Below are 27,225 nucleotides of genomic sequence, written 5' to 3' on the forward strand. Positions count from 1 at the left end.
TCATTTTCTAAATAATTTTATTTACAGCTGGGCTTGGCTACAAACAATCCATACATACAGTCAGTCACAACAGTACTGTACACATAGTATCACTTTTAACTGATACAACAATTAAACAAGATCACACTTTAAAATACTCACTCATAACAAAACAAGCACTAGCCCTCAACAGTGCCATTCTGCACCAAGGTGATGTTTTTAAAATGACCTTTAGATAAGAAAAAGAGAAAAGATCCAAACACATTACTGAAATACAGCCGCGTCGCCATCCGTCTCTGCATGATTGCCGTCAGTATCAGAGAGGAGTGGTGGGCGTGGTGGGGACGGTGACCGGGTGCAGGCCCAGGTCCAGGGTCGGAGCTTCCTCGGGTTCAGGCGGACTCCGTTTAGACGCCTCAATCTTTTCCACCAGCTGTGTGTAGAGCTCTTTTACCGGCTCACTGCTCTATGGCCGTAAAATACAGAACAGAATTACTACAACGATGTGAAAAGCCCTACTTGGATGGTGCTACTGTATTACAGACACCACTTAGATATCTCCTCCATGATAAAACTATGAACTTGAAACAGCTATGAATTACCAAGCAAATTCCTGAATCAGAGAATACAGTATGTAACGTCCCCATGAAATGGCTTGAGAGCCATGATTTGATTCCGTATGTTGATCTATTTCATTTTGAAACATGAAGACGGCGTGATTTTAAATGCTTGACTGATTTACGTTCGAGATACACCACACTCCTGCCCAATCTAGACAATCATGACAGTAGCTTATAGCGAACTAGCTAAATAAGGAAAACAGTGATGAGTTTATCAAGAGCCTTTTCTCAACTGTGGAAGATTTCTCACGACTCCCTTCACCCATGCTTGTCCACTTTAACCGGGACGATATCCTGGACAACAAGATGCTGTGTGTTCTTGGAGTTATGCTGTACATGATGGAGCCGAGTTCAAGCATCGGCCGTCTACCTTCTTCAAATAAGTTCCAACCAATTTTTCTCAAGCAGGGGTTGGAAAAGTGAATAATGTGTGAGGAGACACACAACCAGAAAACACACTGATGAACCATGTTTGCTACTAACAAACTGCTAGCGAAGAGCAAGACACGCCTCCAGGGGTGGGACATATATGTTCTAGAGAGCATTTAATTGGATGAACACAAGTCTAGCACAGGAGTCATCAAAAAATGTTTTATTGTTTTCCAGGAAATTATGACATACTTAAAATTAAACCACCAAACCTATTAATTTGTATTATTTTCTAGATATTGTATCATATTGGTGTCCATAACACTAACAGACCAAGTATCACATGTAAACCATAAACTTATCCTACTTCCACATGCAAAAGTAGAAATAAGAACAGGAGTATCACTCAGGAAAGGGTGTCATTTAGTGGCTTTTGGGTTTATTTAATGCAGTTGTACCTGTTTGGGTGGTTCAAGTGTTTTCATCAGTGTTTCCATGGATGAGGAGTGCACCTTCTGGTGGAGATGGTTCAGCAAGCGTAGAGTGTGTCTGTGCACATTCTCCTTGCTGAAAAGTGAGTGGTGAGATATAAAGATATTGTGAGATACTTCAGAAAAGGGTTGTGACACTACACCTTGAAAGTTTCAATAAAAATAACAATTCTTAAACATTCTAGATAAATGGTATACAAAGTCATTATATAGTGGCATATATATAGAGGCATTATATATTGCTTTATATTAAAGTGGCATTACCCTTGGCGTTTTCCTGACCCACACATGAGACATATTGAAACCAGAAATGGAAAAAAATAATAATAATCGAATCTTAGATGCGAGAAAACATCTTTGCTGGATGTTCACATAAACTGTAAAAAAAAAATTACTGGGTTGCCAATAAAGTATTGCGAAATTTACAGCAAACAACTGTAAAACATATTTACAGTAAAGTACTGTAATATCATACATAGTATAAAATAACACATAAGCCAGTATGTTGATGCAGGTTACAGCTGAGCTGAAGGGTTTTGCTCAAGGATCCAATCATGGTAGTTTGGAGGTGCTGGGATTTGGACTCCTGACCTTCTTATCTGCAACACGAAGCTCTAACCACTGAGCCACCACAGCTAGCACAGCTCGCTTGCACTGATTCATTGCAGTCTTTTAGTGGTGTTAATTCAGTGCTAGAAGTAGCTGAATCAGTGCAAGCTAGTTGCGGTGGTATTGTGGTGGTTCACTGGTTAAGGCTTTGAGTCACAGCTCAGAAGGTTGTGTGGTCAAATCCCAGTACTGCCAAGCTGTCATGGTTGGGCAAGACCCGTAACCTTCAACTCAGTTGTAGCCTGCATCAGCAAAAAGAGCAAGTGTGCTGGGTTATGTGTCATTTTATACAACATTAAGATGTTACAGTACTTTACTGTAAATATATTTTACAGTTGTTTACTGTAAATTTTACAGTATTTTACTTGCAATATTGGTTGCCAGTAAAAGTACTGTAAAATTTACAGCAAGTTATTACAGTGTAGGTTTATGCATAAATGCTTTTCATTTGAAAAATGCCGAAAGGACGACACATTCCCGATGAAATGTTTACGTTTCAGATGCTGAAGTCCTCCCTAGAAAAGTTAATGTATATGTAATAAGGTATGGTATATGTAATAAGGTAAGGTAATGTTTTAGATTTATTACTGTTTATTTACTCACAGAAAATAAATAATAATGAACATATATTGATTATGAACGTAGTAAAAACAAAAAGCAAATTAATGAACCTAGTTCCAAAAGTTTGTGCTTGGATATTCTGCATTCGAATACTTAAATATTATTTTAAAACACAAAAAGAATGTAGCCTATAAAAATGAAGGAAAAAAAAAAAAAGAATCAAGATGGATCAAGATGCAAAAGGAATTGATTTATAATCGTAGCCTTAATAAGCCTGATTTAAAAATACAAGCTAATTCTTATTTTTTCAACATCTAATATATAAAATTAACTGACGTGATGCCACTGATACATAAATGTCTGCTGTCGCGTCGCCAGCTTGAGACTACAGATTTAGGTTTGTGAAGCCTGAGATGAGTCACCACAACATAGTAAGTCAATGTTTATAAATGTGTACAGGAAGTAGCGTAAGAGTGCTAAGCCCAGGCTCGTTCACTGCAACACTGACCTGGAGGAGGACGTGAGGAGGAAGTTGTCAAAAACGGATGTGCAGAACTCCTCTGTGCCAAACTCGTCAGACAGAAGGGTCAGATGGCCAGTAAGCAGATGAAGGAAAATGTCACCAAATGCCATGTCATTGTACGTCTCCACTGCAGACACACACACACACACACACACATTACATGTACAGCCACTAGAGTGTACCACAGCAGTGATTTCACAGCAGATTTACACAGATGTAAATATACATACATTTAGTGAACTAGTCGATATATTCTCAATATGGCTGCAGTGATACACACCAGCAAGCAAATGTTTAAGAATGTTTCTTTATTTCTCTGAAACATTTCTATTCTACACCATTACCTTACTTAGAAATACAGTCATATCAATTTCTTGTTGTAATTTTTTCCCCTCTCACTTCCCTTTTCTCCTTTTCTGAGTCTCCTTTTCTGAGTCCCAGTGAGGGAGGTGTGGTCTCTGAGTCTGTCAGTCCAAGTGAAGGAAGTGTGGTCTCAGTGTCTATCAATTTATAGAAAGTGTGTTCTCTGTGCCTTCTAAAGTTATCAGGCTCAACAAAAAAAAAATTGTCCATTTCAGCAAATGGGGTGTGGCCAGTCTGTGTCTTTCAGTTCTATTTAAGAAGGTGTGGTCCCTGTGCCTGTCTGGCACAATGAAGGAGGCGTGGCCTCTGCATTTAACAGGCTGAACAGGGAGGTGTGGCCTGTCTGTGTCAGCCCCAGTACGGGGGCCTGCCCTTCCTCTTTTCCAAGCTAAAATGTTTCTTGTAAAACAAAATATATTGCGAGCTCCAAATTACATCATATTGAATTGATGGCTGATTTATATGTATATTTTACACATTAGATCATGGAACAAAGATGTACCATTTTATTATTGCAGAATAAGAAAGAGACACCACTAGCTGTTCTTTTATACGGGCAATCAGGGCAGAAATTTCTAGTACAGTAGTAATGATCAGGGTGAGATTATCCCATCTCTCTCTAATATACAGAATAGTTTAATATATACAGAGCATGTGTACCAGTGGCTGGCTTACCCAAAGAAGGGAGCAACCTCTGCAGAGCGTTTTTATTCCTCTGCTTAGCAATATGGAGGACATAATACAGACCCATCTCACATGCAACTCTGTTTTCCTGCAGATATCTGAGGAGCAAAGAAAGATGATTACCAATGTTAAAAAACACTAAGTAAGTAATACCTGTGTACTAGACATGCAAACTGTGTACTAGATGTGTAAAGTGGGTAAAACTATCACATACAGTGTGTGTACTTGATAAGAGCGTGTGTAAATACCTGGTAAAAGTGTCAGGCAGGGTGTTGGGGTAGGTGAGGGAGCTCTTCTCTTCACTGGGGAGCTTTTGTTCTACAGTGAACGTGTAATCGTCCACCACTATTGACATTATGGCTGGCAGGAAACGTGTAACAACTTCTAATTCCTAAAGGAGTAGGAATACCCAAACAATATCAATATCAATAATAGTTTCTCAAATAAATAACACTTCTTTCAGCACCCAAATTTTCATGACACAAACAGCTCTTTTTCACCAAGTGACTGTGTTGGTTCTTAATCTGGAACCGTTCCACACTTTTCTGCTACAAAAATGCCAAATCTTAGATGATAAAATCAGCTTGGCTACAAAAAGCAAATGACTTCCATCCATCCATTTTCCATATCGCTTATCCTACACGGGGTTTCGGAAGAGCCTGAAGCCTATCCCAGGGGACTCGGGGCACAAGGCAGAGGCACCCTGGACGGCCCATCGCAGGGCACCCAGCCCACCGCAGGGCACAATCACACACATTCACACACCCATTCACTCATTACGGACAATTTGGAAGAGCAAATCAGCCTTTGGACTAGGGGAGGAAACCGATGTATCCGGAGGAAACCACCAAAGCACAGGGAGAACATGCAAACTCCACGCACTCAGGGCAGAGGCAGGATTTGAACCCCCAACCCCAGAGATGTGAGGCAATAGTGCTAACCGCTAAGTCACAGTGACCCCCAGCCAGTGACTTGATTATTAAAAATAAGCTATGAATCAGCGGGCACAACAAAAACATTGGTTTTATTACCATTTATAACAAAGCCACATAGGATCTAACTGTTACTACTATCAATATTTTTTTAAAAATGTCTTGCAAACAACTGCATTTAACAATTATTTAGTAATGCTATGTGTAAAAATCTTCGTACACCAAAGTGAACCAAAAATCCCCGCCAGTTTTCACAAGTTTTGGTAACACTGTTTTCTTTGTACTTGTGCATGTTGATAAATGCCAATCAGCCGTAATTTACCAGGGTCTGAAAAAATGGTGAAAGGGGTAATAAGGTGACATGAATAGCAACTTATGATCTTACCAGGCGTGGCTCTTTGAAAACCTGGCTGTCAATCATGTCCCAGGCTCCCTGACCAAGACAGAGCATCCTGAGGAGTAGCAGCAGGTCTGGACTGTCCTGTTCACACACAAACAGTGATTTTACACTCTGACACAAAACTTATTGTATCTCATGACTGACTATTTATTATGGTTTTAACCCTCTGAAGAACAATTGTATAATGTTATATATATAATTATATAATTATTTAATGATGTTCATAAAATATTATATATTATTTTATGAACATCAGCCAACTATTTAAACATTTGACTCATTCTTCAAATGTGTCCAGTAATATTGTGGCTAGTTATTGGATCCCTAGAGCTTTTTTTAAAATCCCATAACAAGTTGAGGTTGGATTTAATCCGGTCAAGTAAGCTAATAACTAAAAGACATCAGTAGGAAAATTACAAAAGAAAAAAAAAAAAAATTACAGATCAGGAACTCTTACTCTGGGCAAGGCGTCCTGGCTGAGCAGCTCCTGCAGGTTCCTCACTGTGCTCAACACGAGTGTGTTACTGGCAAACGGGTCACACAGGATCATAGAGAGGTCCCTGTGAGAGACAGTCATACACGCAATAACCACAGTGCTGTAACACTTTGTGTGTCATTCAACAGTGAGTTGCTCTGTCGCTTGGTTATCTTTCTGTTAATTGGTCATACCCGAGCACTTGCTCCTGGCCTTTCTTCATACTGTCCAAGAAACCCTGCAGCTCTCGGGCTCGTTTGGCATCAACAAACTTTTCCCTTATGCAGGCGTCCAAGCACCAAGTGAACTGGAATAATAAATAAATATTTATTCAAACGTATTCTTTTACATCCTGTTGTAGTGTTTCAATTTTTAGACCTGCTATATAAAGTACTTTTAACTGCATTTTAAATGTATGAAATGTAGTATTCTGCCCAACAATTATCATTTTATTAGGGGTCCAAGCACTGAAAGTGCTAGGAACAATTGTTTTTGCTCTGATTTTCTTCTTTTTCTTGCCCTAAAATAAGTCTCAGAGACATAAAACATGGTCAGCGGGTAGCATATTCTTCTATTACGCAAGGAAACATCATGGACTAGATTGGCCTGATGATGGCGCTTTAGTGCAACGTTTTAGATTTTGTCACACCACAAAAATTTCCCTGATTCCTTGGTTTCTAACAAACAACAAAGCCTCAAGGACTACTCAGCTCCTGTACCTTCAGTTCTGAGCTATGCAAAATACAATATGCAAAATATACTTCGCAAACTAGGACAAAAGGCCAAAGTAATAATACAACCAGAGGAACACTGTTGCTCTGAACAACATTTCTATCTGATCATATTAACGTTGCTAAACAGCTGTATTTGCTAGTAACAGGCTCGAGACTGCTACCACTAAGGTGGACATCAGTTCCTCACCTTGTGGCAGGGATCGACGGAGCAGATCTCACTGACGTCCAGATCGTGCAGGGACATGAGGAGCTCGGCACGCAGGGTACAGTAATGCACGTTTCGTGTGCGCAGGAAGAGCGTCCTTAGGAATTGCAGCACCATGTCATACAGTTTTACATTCTTCCCAATCATCTGAGTAAGCTTCTGTACAACCTGTTATAAGCACCAGACACATTCTCTGATTACACTTTGCTTTTATTAAGGAATTAGAAATGATCATAGGATAATGAGCATGGTGGAGCTCACCTCTCCCTGCCGCCGGGTTTTGGGAGAAGGACTGAAGAAGTTATGCAGGATGGAGAGATCGCTGCTGAAGAGCGCGGCCTCTTTCTCCACGATGTACTGCTTGAGCAAAGGAGAGACTTCATCACCAAACAGAGCCTGGTTATCCTGCCAGATCTGCCTCTTTACCTCCACTGCGCAGACTTTATACAGCTCCTTATCAGCCATCACTTGCTTCAGCTTCTTCTCCGGCACCTGCGCAAACAGGACAACGGAAATGAGACGCAAGCGGCAGACATTAACATCATTAACACCAGCAAACTGAACGCCATTAAGCTCTCACCTTTGGTAAGTGTTTCATAACCTGCATGACGACAGGCTGAATGGACGGCATCTTGACTAGCGGGAAGCTCTTCTCGAGAAGTTCCTCCAACTTGTGGTATCTAAGTTGGATTGAATATATTGTAAAGAAGAACCATGGAATAATGAGTCATCGCAGACTCAGATGTCTTGTTCTTACCTGTCCTCGTCTTTGCCTTCGGCAATGAAAGCGACTCGCTCCATCAGCTTCTCCCGGAGCTCGTCAAACACAGATTGATGAAACTCCAGCCGAGGAGTGCCGTGAAGATCGAGGAAAGGAAGCGCAGACTGCAGCGTCGGCAACAATATGCCGTTCTCCATCTACACATAACAAAATCTGTTGCTGTGGTGAAGTAGAACCTGGCATAATGAGTTTTAGCCTATTCAGGAATACTGCATTACTTTAATATTACGTGCCAATCAAAAAAATGTGAGACCAGTGCAAGAGTGTTTCTATATTTGGGGTGAGATCTGCTCATAACATTGTGATACTTTAATCAGAGGGCTGCGGTAACCAGGGCTGCAGATTTCCCATGGAATCTGAGTTCTTTTAAACTCGATTAAAGTTCTGTGTATGTCATCAATCAAGTTGATCCATGTTCATGGAAAATGGAGATTCATAAACAGAAACATTAAGAAGCATATTTCTGCTTACGTTTCAGCATTGCTGCTATATTTATACCTGTCCCGTGAGTTTTGCATAATCCCATGACATCCTCCTATTGGTGTCTTTTAGATGAGCGTCATAAAAGCGTTCTCACGCTGAGATTGTGAATAAATAAAACTTTGTACACAGTCAGAACTTTAGTCGCAATGGCACTGAATCAGCCGCCGATGAACACACATGCGTTCTGAAATCTCAAACTCATGACTAATGAATTGTTTTACGATGTGAATATGATTTTTGTCTGCAACAGCAAAATCAGGTCAAAAATTGTACAGTGTAAACTCGGCTTTAAAAAGCAGTGTGTATATGTATTCAGGCAGGGTGATTTGGGTATGTGGGCTGTTTTTATGCAGATCTGGCAACCTGCATTGCACTAACAACATATAGACAGGTAAAATGATGTAACTAACATTAATTCTCTAATTTTATTTTCTAGCTTACTTTAGATATAACCAGTAATCTGACCTATGTAAGGAGTTTGGGGTGTTAAAAATAGGAATTACGGACAATTTTTATAATAGTGATGTTCCTGATGCTCCTATTAATTAGTGCATTGCAAAATATTATATAGCTTATATCTTAAAATAGTTATAATAGTTGAGCATACACAATGCTGGTAAAAATAAAACTGGTCAATAACATTAAAGATGCATTACATAAGATTAGACTTTAGATTAGACTTCTAATGGTTAGGTGGGTTCGACTTTTGAATGATTCCCGCCCGTATTCACGAAGCTCCGCCCCCAGGATCTACAGTGGCCTATACAGTGTCTATAAAATGATTGACAGGAGGCACATCCAAACAAAAACAAGCATTCCGGACCGGAAGGTTTTCCAAACGGCATTTCTCAGCGACTGAATGCACTTTGCTAAAACCACGGCTTAATACATTGTGTGTGTTTTTTTTAAATCATGTTATTTGTACAATCAAGAAATAATAATAATAATAAAAAAACTCGACTACTGCACCTTTAATGTGTCCCGTTTGGTTTAAGCTAGAGAGCAAGCAACGTATCACGACTTCTAATAATATAAGTCATATAAATAGCACACTCAAACACAGAAAAAAATTTGTGTGGAAATAAAATTATTTATAGCTAGCAAGTATTACAGTCTTCCCAAATGCAAGTAGCATGCTAATAACCGTTACCTGAAACTGGTCAATAGCTTTCAAAGGCTCTGTGCAGTTCGTTAAAGTTTCCTTCAGATCTTCGCCATTGGATATTCCGAGCTCAGGCAACCCGGCAAACATCTTGTGCTGAGTGTAGCTCTACTGTCCTGCAGCAGTTTTAAACTACACACTGATATGTGCTGAAGAATGTAATAAAATAGCAACAGCGCTCGCTAGAAGTGGATTATTTAGAGCGCTCTGCATTTACGCACTTCCTGAACGCGCAACTAAATCGACCGGGTGGCCCTGACCTTGCAAGATAAATGGTTCCGTTTGAGAAAGGTTCCTACATGAAATAGTGCCCACTCTATGTAAATTCATTTATTAACAATTTTTTTGTCATTTGGACATTTGTTAAGCAAATCATTAAAGTGTAGGAGAAAAGACACACACGTAGAAAACAGTTTTTATTCATCACACAGAGCCAAGGATTCCAGATTCAAAACTTTTCTTCATAATCATAGTGTATAAAATGCATCATTCCTGAGTTCACGAATCTGCACACATTATAAAAATATTCTAGCATCATAACATTTCATTTAAAACAATCCTTTAAACCAAATCTTTATCAAAGGTGCTACATAACCTACTTAAACTGTTACTGAAAATAACCCTGAATGCATTTATTAGAAACAAACAATAAAAAAATCCTAAATCTATTTGGTTTTATTTAAAAAAAAAAAAAAAAAAAAAAAAGATCCCCTTAGTATTGTTTTTTTGTCCTACAGCTGAAACTGATACTGATTACTTCTAATTCATTTTCTAATCTAATATACTACCAGTGTATATATTTTTGTTCACCTTGTCTGACCTACTAAAATCATGATTTCACATCAGGGGTCATAAACAGCCCTTTGCCACTTTGTTCAATCAGTGCATAAAAACATAAAAACATTGTAAACGGTCATAGTTATAGTACGTTGTCATTTCCTTTCTTCTTGCAGCACATGGACACCAGCAGAAACACGACTGCTAGGATGAGCAGGAAAGTGAAGAGGAAGATGAGCATGCTCCAGGCTCCTGGACAGAGAGCCTTTCTCAGGGACACACTCTCAGATGGCACGAGGCTGCTGAGGTTCAGGATGTAACCAAGAGCCCAACCAATCGAGGTGTCCCCTGCCTAGAAACACAGCGACCAATGAGATACAGTAAGAGTAGAAACCAATCCACAACAGACGATCATATCAGTTCATCATTATATTTTGGCAGATTGATAGACGCTCTGCTGTTTCAATTTGTGTTGCAATTTCACAAAACTTCACTCAGTCATGTGTGCTGTACACTGTGCTCAGAGCTTACTTTCTTCTGGAAGGAGATGTGGGAGAAAGAGTTCAGATCAAACCCGTAGCCTTTCAGAAGAAGCACCTGGATGAAGACTGTGGTTGCACAGTAGTCCTGCAGTCGGTTGGACTGATCTGGAACCTTCTTCACCATCTTTAATACCGAAAGACAGTACAGTGCATGAATAAAGAAAAGCATAAATTAAATGTAAATGTAACACCAATGCATGCCTAAGCAGCAGAGTAGTACATACTGTAGGTAAAAAGTAAACACAAGAATGATGTTATAAGATATTTTGCTCAGCATCTGAAGATAGCAATGTGTTTGTAATTGTATAAGGTACTGTAGAGTGAAATGCTTTTTTTGCCATTTATCTCAAAAGCAAACAGACTGAGTCTGCAAAGAACTTGACGTTGTTTTACTAACCATACAGAAAAAAAACATATGCAAATATTATGCAAAGAAGGCAAATGTTTTTATTGAATGTACAGTAGGTCACATTCTGAATGGATTCATTGGTTTTGGTGTATAAGGAATAAGGAATGAAATATATTTTAAAGTTTTGAATGCATTTTAATTCCTTAGCTCTGCATGCAATGAATAAAAAATTAGTTTTTTTGCATGTTGATAAATGAAATCATAGACTTTATAGACAAGAACCTCAAACAGAAGCATCTATAATGTTGCATCAGTGCTATCTGGTCAATTTTGTTCTGAGCTCAGGAAGTGTGTGAATGCATTTCCAATATTAAAAGACACATTTATTAAAAGTCACATTTATGCCCTTTAAGACACATTCCTTATATACCAAAAGCAACTAATCCATTTAAAATTTGACCTACATTCAACAAAAGAAAAACATTTGCATACGTGCATGACATTTGCATATTTTTCTGTTTGGTTAGACATGTAAATATCACGTCGTACTCGTACTATGTTTACTAGAATGACAATATTAATACTACGATGCAAGTGCAACTGCACTGCACTTCATCATTAAAGTACTTATATACCAAATGTACAGGCTGATGCTGAATTCAGTATATAATGATGATGAATTCAGTATATATAAGTGCACATACTGTATCTTATATAATATATATTTAGTGTAGGTTAAACTTCCGCTCGCATTCTTTCACCAGTCTGAGAAATGGCATGTATGCCATGGCATGTACAGCTCAGAATAGCAGGGGACTGAATTAGCACAGCAGGATCAAACCTCCTGGAAGGTCATGTTGCAGACGGTGATAGCGGCCTCTTCTAGGAGCTTGGGGGAAGTGACTGTGATGCCTGTGGCCTGCTGTAGGAAGTAGTAAGTGTAGTAGAAAGCTGAAAATGCCTGCAACAGGGAGTGAAAAAAGATATATATATATATTTTCTGGGTGAAAAAAAAGACCTCTGTTTTACAGATTATCTCAAAACAGAATTCCATGCGTTTAATAGTGTTTCCTTACTAGCCTAAGTATTACTAAAAATAGTTTTTTTAGTAGTAAGCTCTAACGTTTTCATCCTTGTCAGCCTGCTCTAGTTAATTTATTTGAATATGCTTTGACACTGTGCACATAAGTTTATTCTGTTAGTTCAAACAGGATCAGGCTCTCAAGCAGTTTAAGCAAGAATAATATTAACTCTTCACAGGGCTGGAGATATTGTAGCGTTTAGGGTCATGATCCAAACAAGAATAAGTGAACAAAAAAAAGATAAAAGAAAAAAGGATTCACAAAAATCTAAAACCAAGAGCACAAGACCTAAGAAAAAGCCCTTAAAAGGAAGAAACAGCATTTTGTTTGTTTCATTATTAATATATTAATATATAATTTTAGACATCTCTGCTCCTGATAAGGAAGGAACATCTGCAAAACCCGACCAGCATTAAATGTCTGTGTTGTTGTTACAATGTAAGGGTGTAAAAAACTATTGCACTCAACCGTGTGATGTGAAACTATGGGAAAAAAACTCTCAGGTGTCATTGTACCAACTAAGTCACATACTTGCCATTGTGGTTTAGCATCAAATGCCATATTACACCCTGTGCCGCCGTGTGATCAAGATGAATAGGTGATAGTCTGACATGTTTTGTTGTGTGTTGCTACTTGTTTGTCTGAGTGATTTATAGTTTTATTTTATTTAAATTTTTTATTTTTATACTACTTTATTTCATGTACCATTTTAATAAATGTGCAGCACTTAGGTTTTTATAAATGTGCTTCATAAATAAAGCTTACTTACTTACTTACTAATTTAAACAACTGGCACATAGAGTATTCTTTTACAAGGGTTTCCACATGAGAGATTTGCTTTATACTTAAACACACTATATCATATAGTCTGTATTTCTTGATGTGGAAGGTTTGCTTCAATTTTATGATAAACATTAATTTGACATAAGCAATAGTGCTGGACTGCATTTAATGCCACTCAGTGTTACCTAGTCTGCTGCATGACTTTTTTAATGTATAGTTCATTTACAGTTACAGTTTGGAGACGGCTACAGAAACCGCATCAGAAACAAACTCTCTAAAGCTGTCATCAGTAGCCATGTTGGCTTTGTTCACTATCTGTTACAAGACCTATCGCGTTTTTTTCTGTGGTTCATGATGGGACACGTTAGTACACAAAGTGTCCACTGCTCCACACTTCATTTGTTCAACAAATATAATACGCCATCTGGGTCTTTTTACTGAACCACATTTGTTCCCGTTTGTATGCGTGAACTAGTTATGTATGCTAAAAGCATCTGTCAAATGAATCCAAATAAAAATAAATGTAGACCTACCATAAATTTGCCAGTAACATTGGGCTGGAAGATGCCATTGAAGGAGCACTTGGAGTAGGAACAGGGCTGGAAAGAGAAGATCTGGGACATGTTCCCCATGCACTGCTGGTAGTTCCCCGAGCCTACAATATTAAGCTGCTTCTCACCCTTAAACGGAGTGGGTTTGCTGGTTGCTGTGCAGGGAGAATCAAACAATATGTCCAGTGTCTTAGACACATTGTGACCTGCTGGATAGCAAGGGTGGGTTATGAGTCCATCTGTGCCCTGAGACTGAGAGAGAGAGAGCGAGAGAGAGAGAACGAGAGAGAGAGAGAGAGCACAACTAATCTTATACAGTGGTCTGAGTATTTCAGAATCAGATGATCTCCTGGGATTTTAACACACAGCAGTGTCTAGAGTTTGCACAGAATGGTGTGAAACATTAAAAACATCCAATGATGAGCGGGAACGCATTGTCGATGAAAGAAGTCAGGAAGTCTACAGTAAATCAAATAACCACTCGTTACAACCGTGATGAGCAGAAAAGCACCTCAGAACACACAACATGGCCAACCTTGAGGCAGATGTGCTACAACAGCAGACAACTACATCAGGTTATACTCCTGTCAGCCAAGAACAGGAATCTGAGGTTACAGTGGGAACAAGCTCACCAAACTAGCACAGTTAAAGACTGAAAAAAGACCAGGTGACAGTTTTCCAGTTTTGTCCAGTTTCTGTCAAAGTTATGTGTTATGTGATTCACATCCTGACCTGTATCTGCATGATTTTTGAATTGTGCTGCTGCCAAATAACAGGCTGACTGGATAACCGCATGAAAGTGCAGATGTACAGGTGTTCCTAATAAAGTGGACGGTAAGTGTATTTCCTAGCACACAAAATACTTGAGAAAAACAGGATGTTTGGAGTTTAACTCTTTTACCAGAGACCAAAAAATTGGAATTTCCACCTGTTTTGGAGGTGCCTGTGTTCAGCATTGAATTTATTTGAAATTCACATGAAAGTAGACACTCAGAGCTTTAAAAATTTGCAGCTTTTCATAAGTATTTCTTTTTTTACCTGGGCTACTAGGTTTAAATATTATAATTTATTGTAAATTATATTTTTATATAATTTATAAAAATATTATATTTTATTATGGTGGTTGTATATGGTGTTTTACTATCAAAAAAGCTTCAGTTGTCCTGTCCGTTTTATCTCTGTACCAAAGTTATTGTGGAGAGGTGTGAATTGTTTGCCCAGCAGAGGGCTCACGCCTCTCCCATTTCCCATCATTCTGCTCACCAGCAGCTAAACACAGACTCATGATACTCTACACACCAAAACCCAACAGTGTCCTGACTAATCTTATAATAGACTGATAATATAATTATAATGGTGATCAAATAATTCGTTTGTTTATACTGATTGAAAATGTCCGAGAAGTCGATTTCCATTCCACCGGCGGAATGGAACGTCAGTGTACTGCAAGAAAGGGTTAAAAGTGTTTCTCATAACTGTATGAAGAACTGTCAGACACTTCCTTACTCTTCCCTACTAAACCAAAATGCTGTGACTACTATTTCAGTTGAAATGGGGTTAAACCTGTAAATATGAGCACATCTGTTTTACCTTGTGACAAATTAACTGGTTTCAAACTTGCTCTGATGTCTGGTAAGATATAGCATAAAAAATTGTATGCAACATATTGAACACTTACGAAGCCTTTTATTTCAGTTTCAGTGTTAGTGTGGTCACTGTGGTTTGCTTTTTTAGGGCAGTCCTGTCATGCAGCCCCCATGTTAGATTTTTTTTGGTGGGAGCTTTTTCTATGCGGGTGCGTATGGAAGTTTGGAGACGTTGCAAAAAAAAAAAAAAAAAACTGCAGTTTTTTGAAAAAAAAGAATATAAATTTGCATTCTTACAACATGAGACAAACAGAAAGAGTACAGCTAGTAAATCAGTATAATCTGTATTTTTCTCTGGAACTGTGGTTACTGTGTCTGATGTTTTAGGGTGAAATGTTTAAGTGAAAAACACAGAGATAATCATATCTCCACTGATAAACAAGTTTCACTTGTAGACTGTATCGTTTCAAATGCAGTTCTTTTTGGCAATAGAAAGTAATGTAATGTATTTGCTTATGATTAGCAAAAAAGAACAAAAAAACAATGGCACAAGACAGACTGTGTGAGACTGCTGCAAAACACTTGAGGTGTGACAAGAAAACCACAAACCGCCACTTCTCCGGCCATGGTGCAATGTCACGTAACACACTGTCTACACAGTGTATACAACAGCACAACAGTTAATGTCCCCGTAAAGCAAAAACCTTCTGCTAACTTAAAAGAAATGGCAGAAATATATGTATGGGTTAGATACGTGTAGTGAGTTTATTTTTTAAACACCTGACAATGAACTCTAGTTAAAATGTTGGAAAGGTCATTTCCCTCTCAGTGTGTTTTTGACTACTAATACATGTAGCTCTGTATAAAAATAACATGAAGCTTTTCACTAAAATGTGACAAAACCAGGGGCTCAGAGGCTTTTATTTATTTTTTAAGCATATATACTGTGCAAACCAGTCTCTGAGACTTTTATTTATTTTTTAAGCATGTATCCTGTGCAAACCAGTCCCTGAGACTTTTATTTATTTTTTAAGCATATATACTGTGCAAACCAGTCTCTGAGACTTCTATTTATTTTTTAAGCATATATACTGTGCAAACCAGTCCCTGAGACTTTTATTTATTTTTTAAGCATATATACTGTGCAAACCAGTCTCTGAGACTTTTACACTTGACTTTCTTTGCACATTCCTTTAAAGCACTATTTCTTAAAACAATGACTGAGTGCTTGAGGAAGAAATCTGTTTTATTATGCAATTTTATTATGCAATACAATGGAAGATTTATGCAATAATCTAAATGTGGAAAAAAAACCCTACAAGACTACTGGATCTGAGGCAAGTGCAGGTGGAATGGCATCAGGGACTGATGGAAATCAGATGGTAGAATCTTCCAGAACGTACGAGCTGAAAGCTTTTTTTTTTTTTTTTATACCCATGAAGTTCATAAATTACCTTTGACCAGGATAACCAAATGGGGGCCAGGCATGTCCTGCTTTACAGATATTTACTTAATAAAATAACCACTCATTATTTACCCTTCACTTGCAGCTATTTCTGCCATTTTAGGTATATGAGTATATGCAACTCATATATCTGCATAAACTCTGCACTTTTACTATACCACAATTTAGCTATATTTACAGCATCACTGATGAATTTTTGAGGTGTTCTATAGTAACTAATAATTTACTGTGACATGGGGGACGTTCTGTGTTATTTAATGTAGCGCATCAATAAGCAGACAATAAAAAAAGACTTATTATCACATATACAAGTACAGTACAATAAAACTATTTCCTTCACATATCCTAGCTTGTTAGAAATTCATAATGTGTCCTGCAGCCTTCAACATTAAGGATATTTCCAGTGAGCTCAGATACCTATTATGTACTGCTGATTTATTTTGGTTACGGGGTGCCATCGACTGCTGTGGCAGAGCCAGTGTTTACCTTAACCAGGTGAGCCAGCAGTTTGCGTAACATCTGGTCCTTGCCGTAGCACAGGAAGCTTTGAGTGTAGATGCTGTAGTTTCTGCCGTACAGCTGCAGCTTCATCAGGTTGTTCTTGTCCTCCACATTGTCCTTGGTTTCGAAGGTAATCTGAGTAGAGGCACCACCGAAATCTAGCGCACCGACCGTCTCTTTGCCAGGGGACAGCCAGTGGCCTACAAACCCGTACTGATGAGAGAAAGAGGGCAGGGAGCATCAGAGAAAGAGAGCAGACAATAAATTAATACAAGGATTTTGAGAATATTCCCAAAATATTATTATAACAGTATTAGGGAATATGAATATGAATATGAATACAGCTACTGTGTTCTAAACAGATACAAATACAAACAGGAGGAGCATTATTCTTTTTTTTTTTGGCCAGAAATGTTCACAGAGATGTGCATTTTTAACTGGGATCCTGGGAGACACAAAAAAGTCACAAGAGCAGGAGCATCACGGGCATGTGCAAACAGAAATAATAACCAGCTGAGATCAGATACTCGAGTGGTTGAGGTTGCTGAGGTTTAGGAACCGTCAGAGCCAGAAATCACAAATCACAGTGCTAGGGTTTCTACTTCTGTTTTTTCAGTGGTTTCCATTGTGTCCATTGCATAGTAGTAGAGTTATTAATTAATTAATTAATTACTGAAAAAACTTCCAGTTTAGGCCACACACACTTAAATCCGAATACAGATACAGATACAAATGTTTGGAGCATTAAACAGACACAGATACAGGCACTGCTTTATGTTACAGCTATGTATATAACAAATCAGGAGCAATGGATAACAGGTCCCGTTAAGAATGTAATTAAAATGATATTTATTTAAAAATACAGTGTAATAATGCCTAAATTATTCGTTCAATATTTCTTCAGTTTTATTTTTTTTTCTCTTTCAAACTCTTTTTATTTACTCTTAATCTTGTTTTATAATGTTTCTTTTATTATCTGTTATTATTATTGCTGCTCATATTAAGTCCATATTTGATTCTTATTATTATCTCTTTAATTGTTTTTTTATTTCTTTGAGAAGCACTTTGAGCATACATGAGAATTCATGTAAGAAGCGTTAAAAATAAAGTCATAGAAATAAAGATGATGTGATGACAATGACGATGATGATGGCGATGATGATGGCGACGATGATGACGACGACGATTATTATTATTATTATTAGTAGTATTACCTTGATAAAGTTCTCTAACAGGTAGTTGACAGTGACCCAGCCATATGCACCTTCCTCTTGCCCTGTCAGTATGGTAGCCCCTTTGAAGCGAAATGGATAGCTCTTCAGCTTTTCTTCTACTTCCTTCAAAATCTCACCTGACTCTTTGGGATGAGAAATGCTGTAGAGTACCACAGACACAATCATTCATCTTTGACTAATTTCTTGTAATACCATGTAACTGATAACATGATCTCAGGAGTATTATGCAATTATTCACTGGAAAAGCCCTGATGAGGTCCTTGGAATGTGTGACTCACTTCAGTAATCTCATGCCAGCTGTGGCTCCAAGATACAAAGGTGTGGCCTGATGCCTTGCCTTTGGAATGTCCTGCATAGCCTGCTCCATGCACACCTCCAGGCTACGAGCAGCTCCTCCTCTCTGACTGGCATAGCTCGATATTCCTCCTCCTATAAACAAAAAACCACAACTTGCTTCATTTAGATTTCATCTCTTAAATTGAGAACTTCCCCTTCTAAAGAAGAGAGAATGCACTGATAAAGGGAACAGAGGCTGGTTTTGGTATGCCAGATGCTTCCTCAGACCATCCCTTAGCAACAATAATCATAATACCGTTCTGTGACATTTGTCATGTAGTTGTACCACCTCTGTGAACTTGTGTGATGGGGAACCTGAACTGAAAGTGTTGTCGTTTTGCAAATATGTATTAGATATTCTGACCCATGAACATGACCTGAGCTCAATGAGGAAGCTTATGAATGAACATCTGTTTGGATTCTAACCAGTGTTTAGCAATAGTGTTGCTATAAGTAGAGAATAATTATAAATAGTTAACTACACATATTAGTAGTGAGGTTTTTAAATTAGGTATCCAAATAAGAGTTTTTTTTAATGTTATTATCTAGGAAACTTTGATTTAGTCAAGAATTGTTCATCAAAGTACCAACAACATCGCTGCAATGTTTCCTTAATGTTAGTTTCTGTCTAACTGCAGGTACACTGAGAAACAAACCATTAATTCCTCACATGGTTTCAGAACATTGCAGAACCTTTATTTTTGTATCATTACAGCCTAAACTTTTTAGTATGGAGTGAGAAATGTGCCACTACAATCTGAATTTAAAATGAATTTTTCAAATAAAATTTGAATTTTATGCTTTTATTTGAATTGTGAAGTGAAGTGAACTTTTGTAGTTGAATTAGACTAATATGTGAAGTTGAATTCGATCCAGTTAAAGTTGTATTCCATGGCTGGAATTTGTGTGCAAGGTTCCAGATTCAGTTATCATTATATTAATTGTAATAATAATCAGGTGTAGAAAATTCAAATGCAATTTTTGGTGGCACAATCCAATTTCAGATTCTTCAAATTCAGATTCAAATTTTCAAAACAATACAGTCCTGCAACTTAAGAAACCCAAATGAGCATGAAGACATGAACGCTTGCCATGACATGGGATACTGCATTTGTAAACTGTTAACACTCAAGCTTAATGGTCTCATTTTCTCACTTATTTAGCCACTAGCTTGCTAGTCAGCTACATCTAGAGTAGTAGATTGTCCACTCATTTGTAGGTACTTTTGTACCCATTTTGTGTCATTTTTCCAATTTCAACATATGTTATTGCCATTATAATAATATATATAATGAGTAGGTCCTTTCATATATACTAAGAGACAGGTTCTTTGAGGTTACAGGGTCTCTGAGATGAGGTTGGTTCAGTCTTCTACCTGATTGTAGCCATAACAGCTTTATTTTTAAAGAAATAAAAGTGTGCACTCCCATAACTGTCTTTATTTGCAGTAACATCAGACAAAAACATCTCTAACTCAGCTTAACCCGAACTGTAATTTTTTTCATACTGTCTCAATCTGATATCCTGTTGAATGCTTTCTTTTTATTGGCACGCTAGCTCATCCTCATAAATTTCCGCTGAAGCTGATTCAACAATTGTGCTCAAATCACAGCTTATTTGATGTCATATGACAATTCCAGGAATTCATTCAGATCTCATTCTGTGTGCGTAAAACTTTGATAAATAAGAATTATTGTGTTTCTGTCTCCCTGACACATCTATGCACGCCCGCACATGCACACGCACACTCTTGCATTCACTTACCTTTCACATGGCACTCGCTATGCTGGCTGACGATGCCAGTATCGTTCTGTTTGTCTGCAGGCCATTTGTAGATAAACATAGCTGTATGGGAGGATCCAGCATCCAGGACGATACCATACTGCAAAACACATGCAAGGTCTCAATAAGAGATCAGTCAAACACCTAAGGATAATTAGCCCCATCATTATGAAGATTTACTGCATGACAAAACAGTGCAGGGCTTCTGGTTTGTGGCGATACAACACTTTTACTGTGAGAAAGCCAATCTGGACAGTTTTACACACTCAAACATTTCAGACAGGCATTTAATGGACAACAGAACAAGGTCTTTTGTTTTGGGGAAAACACATTTGCCTCAAGGGCTGAAGCATAGGGGCTTTTTCTCCTTGCTGTGGCAAGATTAGGTGTACAAGACAATACATGCAACTAGGGCAGCGTTCCCACTTCAGACCTGCACTCCACCCTTCAGCTGAGTTTGCGTATGGCTTCGCTCTGGCTGCTGTGTATTCACCAAGTTCCTGTGTTCACTTGCTCAGGTGCATTAACCATAGAAAACTGAGCACAGCGAAGACAAGAGCTTTATTCTTTTTACCAAACCTCAGCCCTCATAAATCAAAATGTGGGGCATTTTGTTAGGAATAAAGTGAAAAAGAAATCACTGACCGAACAGCTAAAAGATTCATAATTATATATATGTTACACAGTCAGGTCAGGAAGTATTTGGACAATGTCAGAGTTTTTGTGATTTTGCCTTTATACACCACCACAATGGATTTGAAATAAAACAATCAAGATGTGATCGAAGTGTAGACTTTCAGATTTATTTTAAAGAGGTTCAACAAAAATATGGCATTTACCATTTAGGAATTACAGCCATTTTAAGCAAAGTACTCAAAGGTATTTGGACAATTGACTGACAAGAAGTTAATTAACCAGGTGCGATCCATTCCCTCGTTACTTCAAGACAAATGAAGCAGACAAAAGGTCTGGAGTTGATATCAGGTATTGAGTTGGCATTTGGCAGCTGTTCAACTGGAGCTACCAATATGAAGTCCAAGGAGATCTCAATGCAAGTGAAGGTGGCCATCATTAGGCTGAAAAAACAACATAAATCTATAAAAGAGATAGCAAAAACCTTAGGTGTGGCCAAATCAACAGTTGGGTACATTCTTAAAAAGAAAGAAAGCACTGCAGAGCTCAACAGCATCGAAATCCCTGGAAGACCACAGAAGACAACTAAAGTGGATGATCGCAGAATCCTTTCCTTGGTGAAGAAAAACCCCTTCACAACATCAACAGAAGTCAAGACTTCTCTGGAGAAGGTAGGCGTATCATTGTCAAAATCTACAATCAAGATATGCCTTCATGAATGTAAATACAGAGGGTTTACAACAAGGTGCAAACCACTGGTAACATTCAACAGGAAAGCCAGATTACAGTTTGCCAGAAAACATCTAAAAAAGCCTCCCATGTTCTAGAATAAGATTCTTTGGACTGAGGAAACCAAGATTAACTTGTACCAGAATGATGGGAAGAGAAAAGTATGGCAAAAGAAAGGAACAGCTCATGATCCAAAGTATACCACATCATGTATCAAACATGGTGGAGGCAGTGTTAGGTGGAGGCATGGGCATGTATGGCTGCCAATGGAACAGGCTCACTGGTGTTTATTGATGATGTGACTGCTAACAGAAGTAGCAAGATGAATTCTGAGGTGTGTAGGGCTATACTCTCTGCTCACATTCAGCCAAATGCTATAAAACCGATAGGATGCCGCTTCACAGTGCAGGTGGATAATGACCCGAAACATACTGCGAAAGCAACTCAAGACTTTCTGAAGGCAAAGAAATGGAATATTCCAATGGCAGTCACCTGATCTCAACCCAATAGAGCATGCTTTTCACTTACTGAAGACAAGACTGAAGGCAGAAAGACCCACAAACAAGCAGCAACTGAAGGTGGCTGCAGTGAAGGCCTGGCAAAGCATCTCTAGGGAGGAAACTCAGAATTTGAGTTTTGAGAACATGGGCTCCAGACTTCAGGCAGTCATTGACTGCAAAGGATTTTCATCCAAGTATTAAAATTATGGTTATATTTATAATTATGTAAACTTTGTCCAAATACCTTTGAGCCCCTGAAAATGGAGGTACTTTGTTGAAAATGGCTGTAATTCCTAAATGGTAAATGCCATATTTTTGTGGAACCTCTTAAAATAAATCTGAAATCCATTGTGGTGGTGTATAAACGCAAAATCACAAAAACTCTGTCATTGTCCAAATACTTCTGGACCTGACTGTATATACATATATGTGTGTGTGCGTGTGTGTGTATGTATGTGTATATATATATATATATAGACACATGTACAAAAGTCTTAGGCTCATGCAAAGAAATGCTGTAGAGCAAAGATGCCTTAAAAAATAATTAAATGATAGATGTTTCTCCATTAAACAATACTATAAAGAGCAGTAAACAGTAATAAATGAAACAAAGTCAATATCTGGTGTGACGATCCTTCGCTTTAAAAAAAAATAGTAGTCTCAGGTACAGTTTGTGGAGTTTTATAAGGAAATGAGCTGCAAGTTTTACTGAGCATCTTGCAGAACCAGCCACAGTTCTTCTGGAGACTTTGACTGTCACACTTGCTTATTTTCACAGTAAAACCCAAGAGAGTTCATTATGTTTTTTTGTCTGAAAAGTGGTCTCGTACCTAATATGCTGCTTTCTTTAATGACAAACAAACATTTTTCTGTAACATTTAATTTTGTGCTGGAAAACTAATGTTTGGAAATCTAAAATGTTTTTGTACTGAATCAATAATGTAGAAGTAATAAAATAAAAATCTATAACAAAATTTGTACTAAAAAAATGGGGTGTCTAAGACTTTTGCACAGTACCATATGTGTGTAATTCACAGATGTTCCTATTTCACCAAAAAAAGTAGCAATTGCTGATATAGTAGTGAACATGCCACATTTATAATTCATTCATTCATTCATCTTCAGTAACCGCGTTATCATAGACAGGGTGGTGGGTGAATCCAGAGCCTAAACTGGGCGTGAGGTGCGAATACACCCTGGAAGGGACACCAGTCCATCACAGGGCACCATGCACACACATATTTACACAATCATTCACACTTTGTGGCAATTTAGCATAGCCAGTAGACCTACCATCATATTTCTGGGGGGCTGAAAGTCGTTTGTTTGGCTGAGATCGTTCATTTCTATATCCATAGCTATAGGTAAACGCTTCTAAAAGTGTTAAGGAAATCAAAACAAACTGTAGGATTTACGAGATATGTCACCATGGATTAAAGTGTCGCAAAACAACTTGCACCACTCCCTCCTGTTCACCCTGTTATTGGAGCTGCTTTAATCTGAAGCTGTGTCCTTTTATAAAGGTAATAAATGCAGTAGGACTACCACTTTGTAGCTCACTTTACATTAGTTCATTCATTCAATGCTGCAGAAACTGTGATTTTAAATACGCCAGTGCCAGAGGCAACACATTCCCTCTCCTCAGTCAAGCAGAATGTCAAGCATTTGTTTTTGTTTCTTTTCAAATGAAGACATGATTGAATGCAGTAATAACACAGCACGGTGTTGATATTTGTTTAGTTTCCCGCATTCGCACAACCACTGAAACATAAATTGAAGGAAACACAATATGAATCTTTTAAAAATATTATACGCTCATTTTGTTCAATAGTGAATGTTACACTGACCCTATGTCCAGTGCCTGAAGATGTATTACACACATTCTCTAATTTATATTGTCTTTTTATGTTGTCGTTTTTTGTCCCTTGACACCCTTATAAATAAATATTTAATACTATTACTATTACCTTCCATTATAAAAAATATGTAATATTAATTCGGACTATTATTATTCAACAGAGCCCGTTTGCAAAGCATTTGATAAACATGAGGTAATTACTGTTGGTTGTGTCATGACGCCATTTTGGATTTACAGCATGTTTGAAAGATCTTTATCTTGAGTGTTAGAAAGTCATATTCAGTGTTTTCACCCTCACCCTTTCAACTTTCTTACCTTTTTAATGTAAAGTTTGCAGTCAATAATTATAGCAAAGAAGTATTATTATTATTTTTATTTTTTATTATTTTATTATTACTTTTTCAGTTACAGGATTAGCACAATGCTAGCATCATACTGTATACTGAGGAAGGACTCTACACAGGTAACCTAAATTACATGAATACAAAATTAAAACTGTAATTAAACTAATTTCATTACTAAAAGTCTAACCTAGATAGCCATTTTTTTTTAAGATTTTGCCTAACATGTTACTCATATTTTTCTTTCACACTGAATGAATATGTAATGAAGTATCAGAAAGTGAAGAAATGGTATGGCCCATTGTAGGGGTGTTTGTTGTGTAATTTAACGTCTTTCTGGCATGATTGGGAAAATCTATTTGATTATTTACTATTAAAACTACTGAGCAGGCGTAATCTTTAAGAACCTACTCAGGATTTTGTTTTTAAATTACTTTGGAGGGGATTAAAGTCTTAATTAATGTTGTCAGACTTCCCCCATCCCCCCTCATTAATGTTGTCAGACTTTCCCTCCCCTTTGTTCACATCCTGATTAGATTTCTCTGCACTGGCTTCCACTGTGAGATGAATCACAATGACAGTAATAAAGGAAGTAGGAAAGTCACTTAAATAAATATATAATCTGGAACCCAGTGTTGTTCATCCTTCAGCTGAACATCTAGGGAAGCATCAGTGAATCCTCATATCCTCATGACTCAACCTACACAAAGTACAATCAGCAGTACTGTCAAAATAGCACATGCTTTGAAAATGACTGTTCAATTCAAGTTTGAATTTAGTAGTCTGATGTCCATTTATAAGCAAAACAGTCACTGAATCTCTATTGCTCTACTTAGGGTGTAGGGTTATTTCAGCTATTTGGGATTCAGCCTGTAACTGAGCTATAAAACAGAGAGGGCACCACATCACATCACATCACATCACTCTGAAGAATCTGAATTTGAATAAATTAGACATGATTTGAATACATTTCACATATCTTTAGCGCGCATGCAAATGACACTTTTCCTTCAAACAGACATATACTACTATTTAAAGAGTAATAAGTAGGGTTCAAGAAGAGTACAGGAAATGACTCAAACACCCCAAAAGTGTTAACTTCCGGGCAGAGGCTACGTCCTAAACCGCATGTAGCCTACTGCTGCACTAAATCCTATATCATGCCTCTGTAGTATGTGTACAGTTTAGTACAGTATTGTGAGATATTTTGGACGCAGTCCATTAGTCCGATAGTGTTGGACAAGCAGCACCGAGACCAGGAAACAACGTCTGGGCTGTTTCTCCGGTGATGTAAACACCAAAAATGAGCATATATATCAGGTCTTACGGTACTATGATTAAACAGCAAAATAAGCCGACAGAATCAAGGTTTCATTCGCTCTTTCTAAACTTGTGTTTTTACTCATTGAAGATACAAATAACAGAAAATATATTTTTTAGATATCTGCTTAAGAAATGTGCATTGCCATGCAAGTGATACTGGTTTTTCCCAAATGTTTACAGTGCAGCATAAATTCTTAACGAGATACAAGAGATACAAGAGGCCATCTATAATATTAGTTAGTATTTAATATTATTTTGTTCATAATGTGTTCCAAAGTAACTTTGTGGTAAATGTATAACTTGATCAATAACGGTTATTAGGTTTTATAAAGATTTAAATGATGTGTCAGTTAAATTACAGCAAATTATAGTCATGTTGGAGTTAAAGTTACACTTAAAACAAAGAGGGATTTTGTTATATGTATAAAATTCTAAATAATAATAATAATAATAATAATAATAATAATGATAATAATAATAATAATAAAAATTGTGCTATTTTTACTCTGCTCGTTCATGTACCGTAAATGTGCCTATATACGCGCATAAAAAAAATTAATGAATTGATCACTAGAGCACGGATGGCTGGGCGGCTGTCATCATTTCGGCTTGATATTAGGCTACTATCAAATAAAAACATATCACATTAATACATAAATCCATTTAGGATTAAATGAGTGCTAGTAAATTTGTATTCGTGAGCACTAGGTATAATGTGGTGAGTGAGGAGTGAGAGTTAGTCCAGAAGAGGGATTTACCATGTACTGTGCGGGTTCCTTCACGTCCTCGGTGTTGATGGCGAGCAGAAGAATGCCAACAGTCGCCAGCAATAAGATGGCAACCGGGACGATAATGCGACATGACTGCTGTTGATTCCCCATGATAGCTGCCGTGTGTGTCTCTGAGACAGAGTGTGTGTGTGAGTGTGTGTGTTGCACGCGGGAGTTAGTTCACCTGTTGCAGTGAGTCGCGCGCCGGTGTCGTGAGAGTGTGATAAGCCTTGCTGAGTGCTCTCCATAAAAGTGGGCATGGCCCTTATGCGGCATGACATAACTCTGTAATGCAAGGCTGCAGATTAGAAGAAGTGTCCTCACAAGCACAGTGTTCCAGCTGCCTCAATTATGCACCACAAAAAAACAAAAAAAGAAACATTAATAGGCATCAAAGACTATAGGGATGTGCAGGAGCTGTTTTCTTTTTTCCTTTAATGTTGCTTTTCAGAATAGACTGGGAACAGGAAGAAAGAAAAATGGGTAAACATGTGAATACCACCTGCATGAGACAAAGCCTGAACGTACTGACTCTTGGTGACAATAACAAAAAAAAAAAAGGAAACTGTTGTAAATTGCTTTACACAGGATCACTTAAAAGCTATTCAACCATTATTCTGCTTTACCCTGAGGACATTTTAGAGCATGGTTAAAGAAAAAAAATCAATGGAACTTGAATGCTTCAGGCTACATTTATGTTTACAAACCTCT

The 27,225-nt window shown here is 37.8% G+C and overlaps 2 protein-coding genes across 2 annotated transcripts; both read right to left on the minus strand.

Moving 5' to 3' along the window:
• On the minus strand, positions 1–9,621 carry nelfb (negative elongation factor complex member B). Its single transcript, XM_026931004.3, has 13 exons — positions 9,360–9,621; positions 7,703–7,863; positions 7,526–7,625; positions 7,207–7,437; positions 6,928–7,113; positions 6,201–6,313; positions 5,989–6,091; positions 5,517–5,612; positions 4,448–4,590; positions 4,191–4,297; positions 3,138–3,279; positions 1,427–1,535; positions 1–445 (listed from the first exon to the last, which is right to left on the minus strand). Exons 1-13 carry the CDS (start codon positions 9,459–9,461, stop codon positions 296–298), a joined length of 1,743 nt encoding a protein of 580 aa, XP_026786805.1. The 5' UTR covers positions 9,462–9,621; the 3' UTR covers positions 1–295.
• A 153-nt stretch (positions 9,622–9,774) lies between these two features.
• Positions 9,775–26,899, minus strand: LOC113536885 (ectonucleoside triphosphate diphosphohydrolase 2). The gene is made up of 9 exons (XM_026931031.3): positions 26,503–26,899; positions 20,343–20,460; positions 18,521–18,671; positions 18,222–18,381; positions 16,993–17,220; positions 13,438–13,707; positions 11,881–12,000; positions 10,680–10,814; positions 9,775–10,500 (listed from the first exon to the last, which is right to left on the minus strand). Exons 1-9 carry the CDS (start codon positions 26,623–26,625, stop codon positions 10,291–10,293), a joined length of 1,515 nt encoding a protein of 504 aa, XP_026786832.1. The 5' UTR covers positions 26,626–26,899; the 3' UTR covers positions 9,775–10,290.
• Positions 26,900–27,225: the final 326 nt, after the last annotated feature.

This window comes from Pangasianodon hypophthalmus, chromosome 24 (genome assembly GCF_027358585.1).
Source record: "Pangasianodon hypophthalmus isolate fPanHyp1 chromosome 24, fPanHyp1.pri, whole genome shotgun sequence".
In the NCBI taxonomy this organism is placed as follows: domain Eukaryota; kingdom Metazoa; phylum Chordata; class Actinopteri; order Siluriformes; family Pangasiidae; genus Pangasianodon; species Pangasianodon hypophthalmus.

Excerpts from the sequence above, each read along its gene's own strand:
- nelfb (XM_026931004.3), bottom strand. The coding sequence starts at position 9,461 with ATGTTTGCCGGGTTGCCTGAGCTCGGAATATCCAATGGCGAAGATCTG. Across the intron at positions 7,114-7,206 it reads AAACCCGGCGGCAGGGAGAG|GTTGTACAGAAGCTTACTCA; the intron begins GTGAGCTCCACC and ends TGCTTATAACAG. Across the intron at positions 4,591-5,516 it reads TTTTCAAAGAGCCACGCCTG|GAATTAGAAGTTGTTACACG; the intron begins GTAAGATCATAA and ends CTACTCCTTTAG.
- LOC113536885 (XM_026931031.3), bottom strand. The coding sequence starts at position 26,625 with ATGGGGAATCAACAGCAGTCATGTCGCATTATCGTCCCGGTTGCCATC. Across the intron at positions 20,461-26,502 it reads AGGAACCCGCACAGTACATG|TATGGTATCGTCCTGGATGC; the intron begins GTAAATCCCTCT and ends TGTGTTTTGCAG. Across the intron at positions 10,815-11,880 it reads GCAACATGACCTTCCAGGAG|ATGGTGAAGAAGGTTCCAGA; the intron begins GTTTGATCCTGC and ends TCGGTATTAAAG.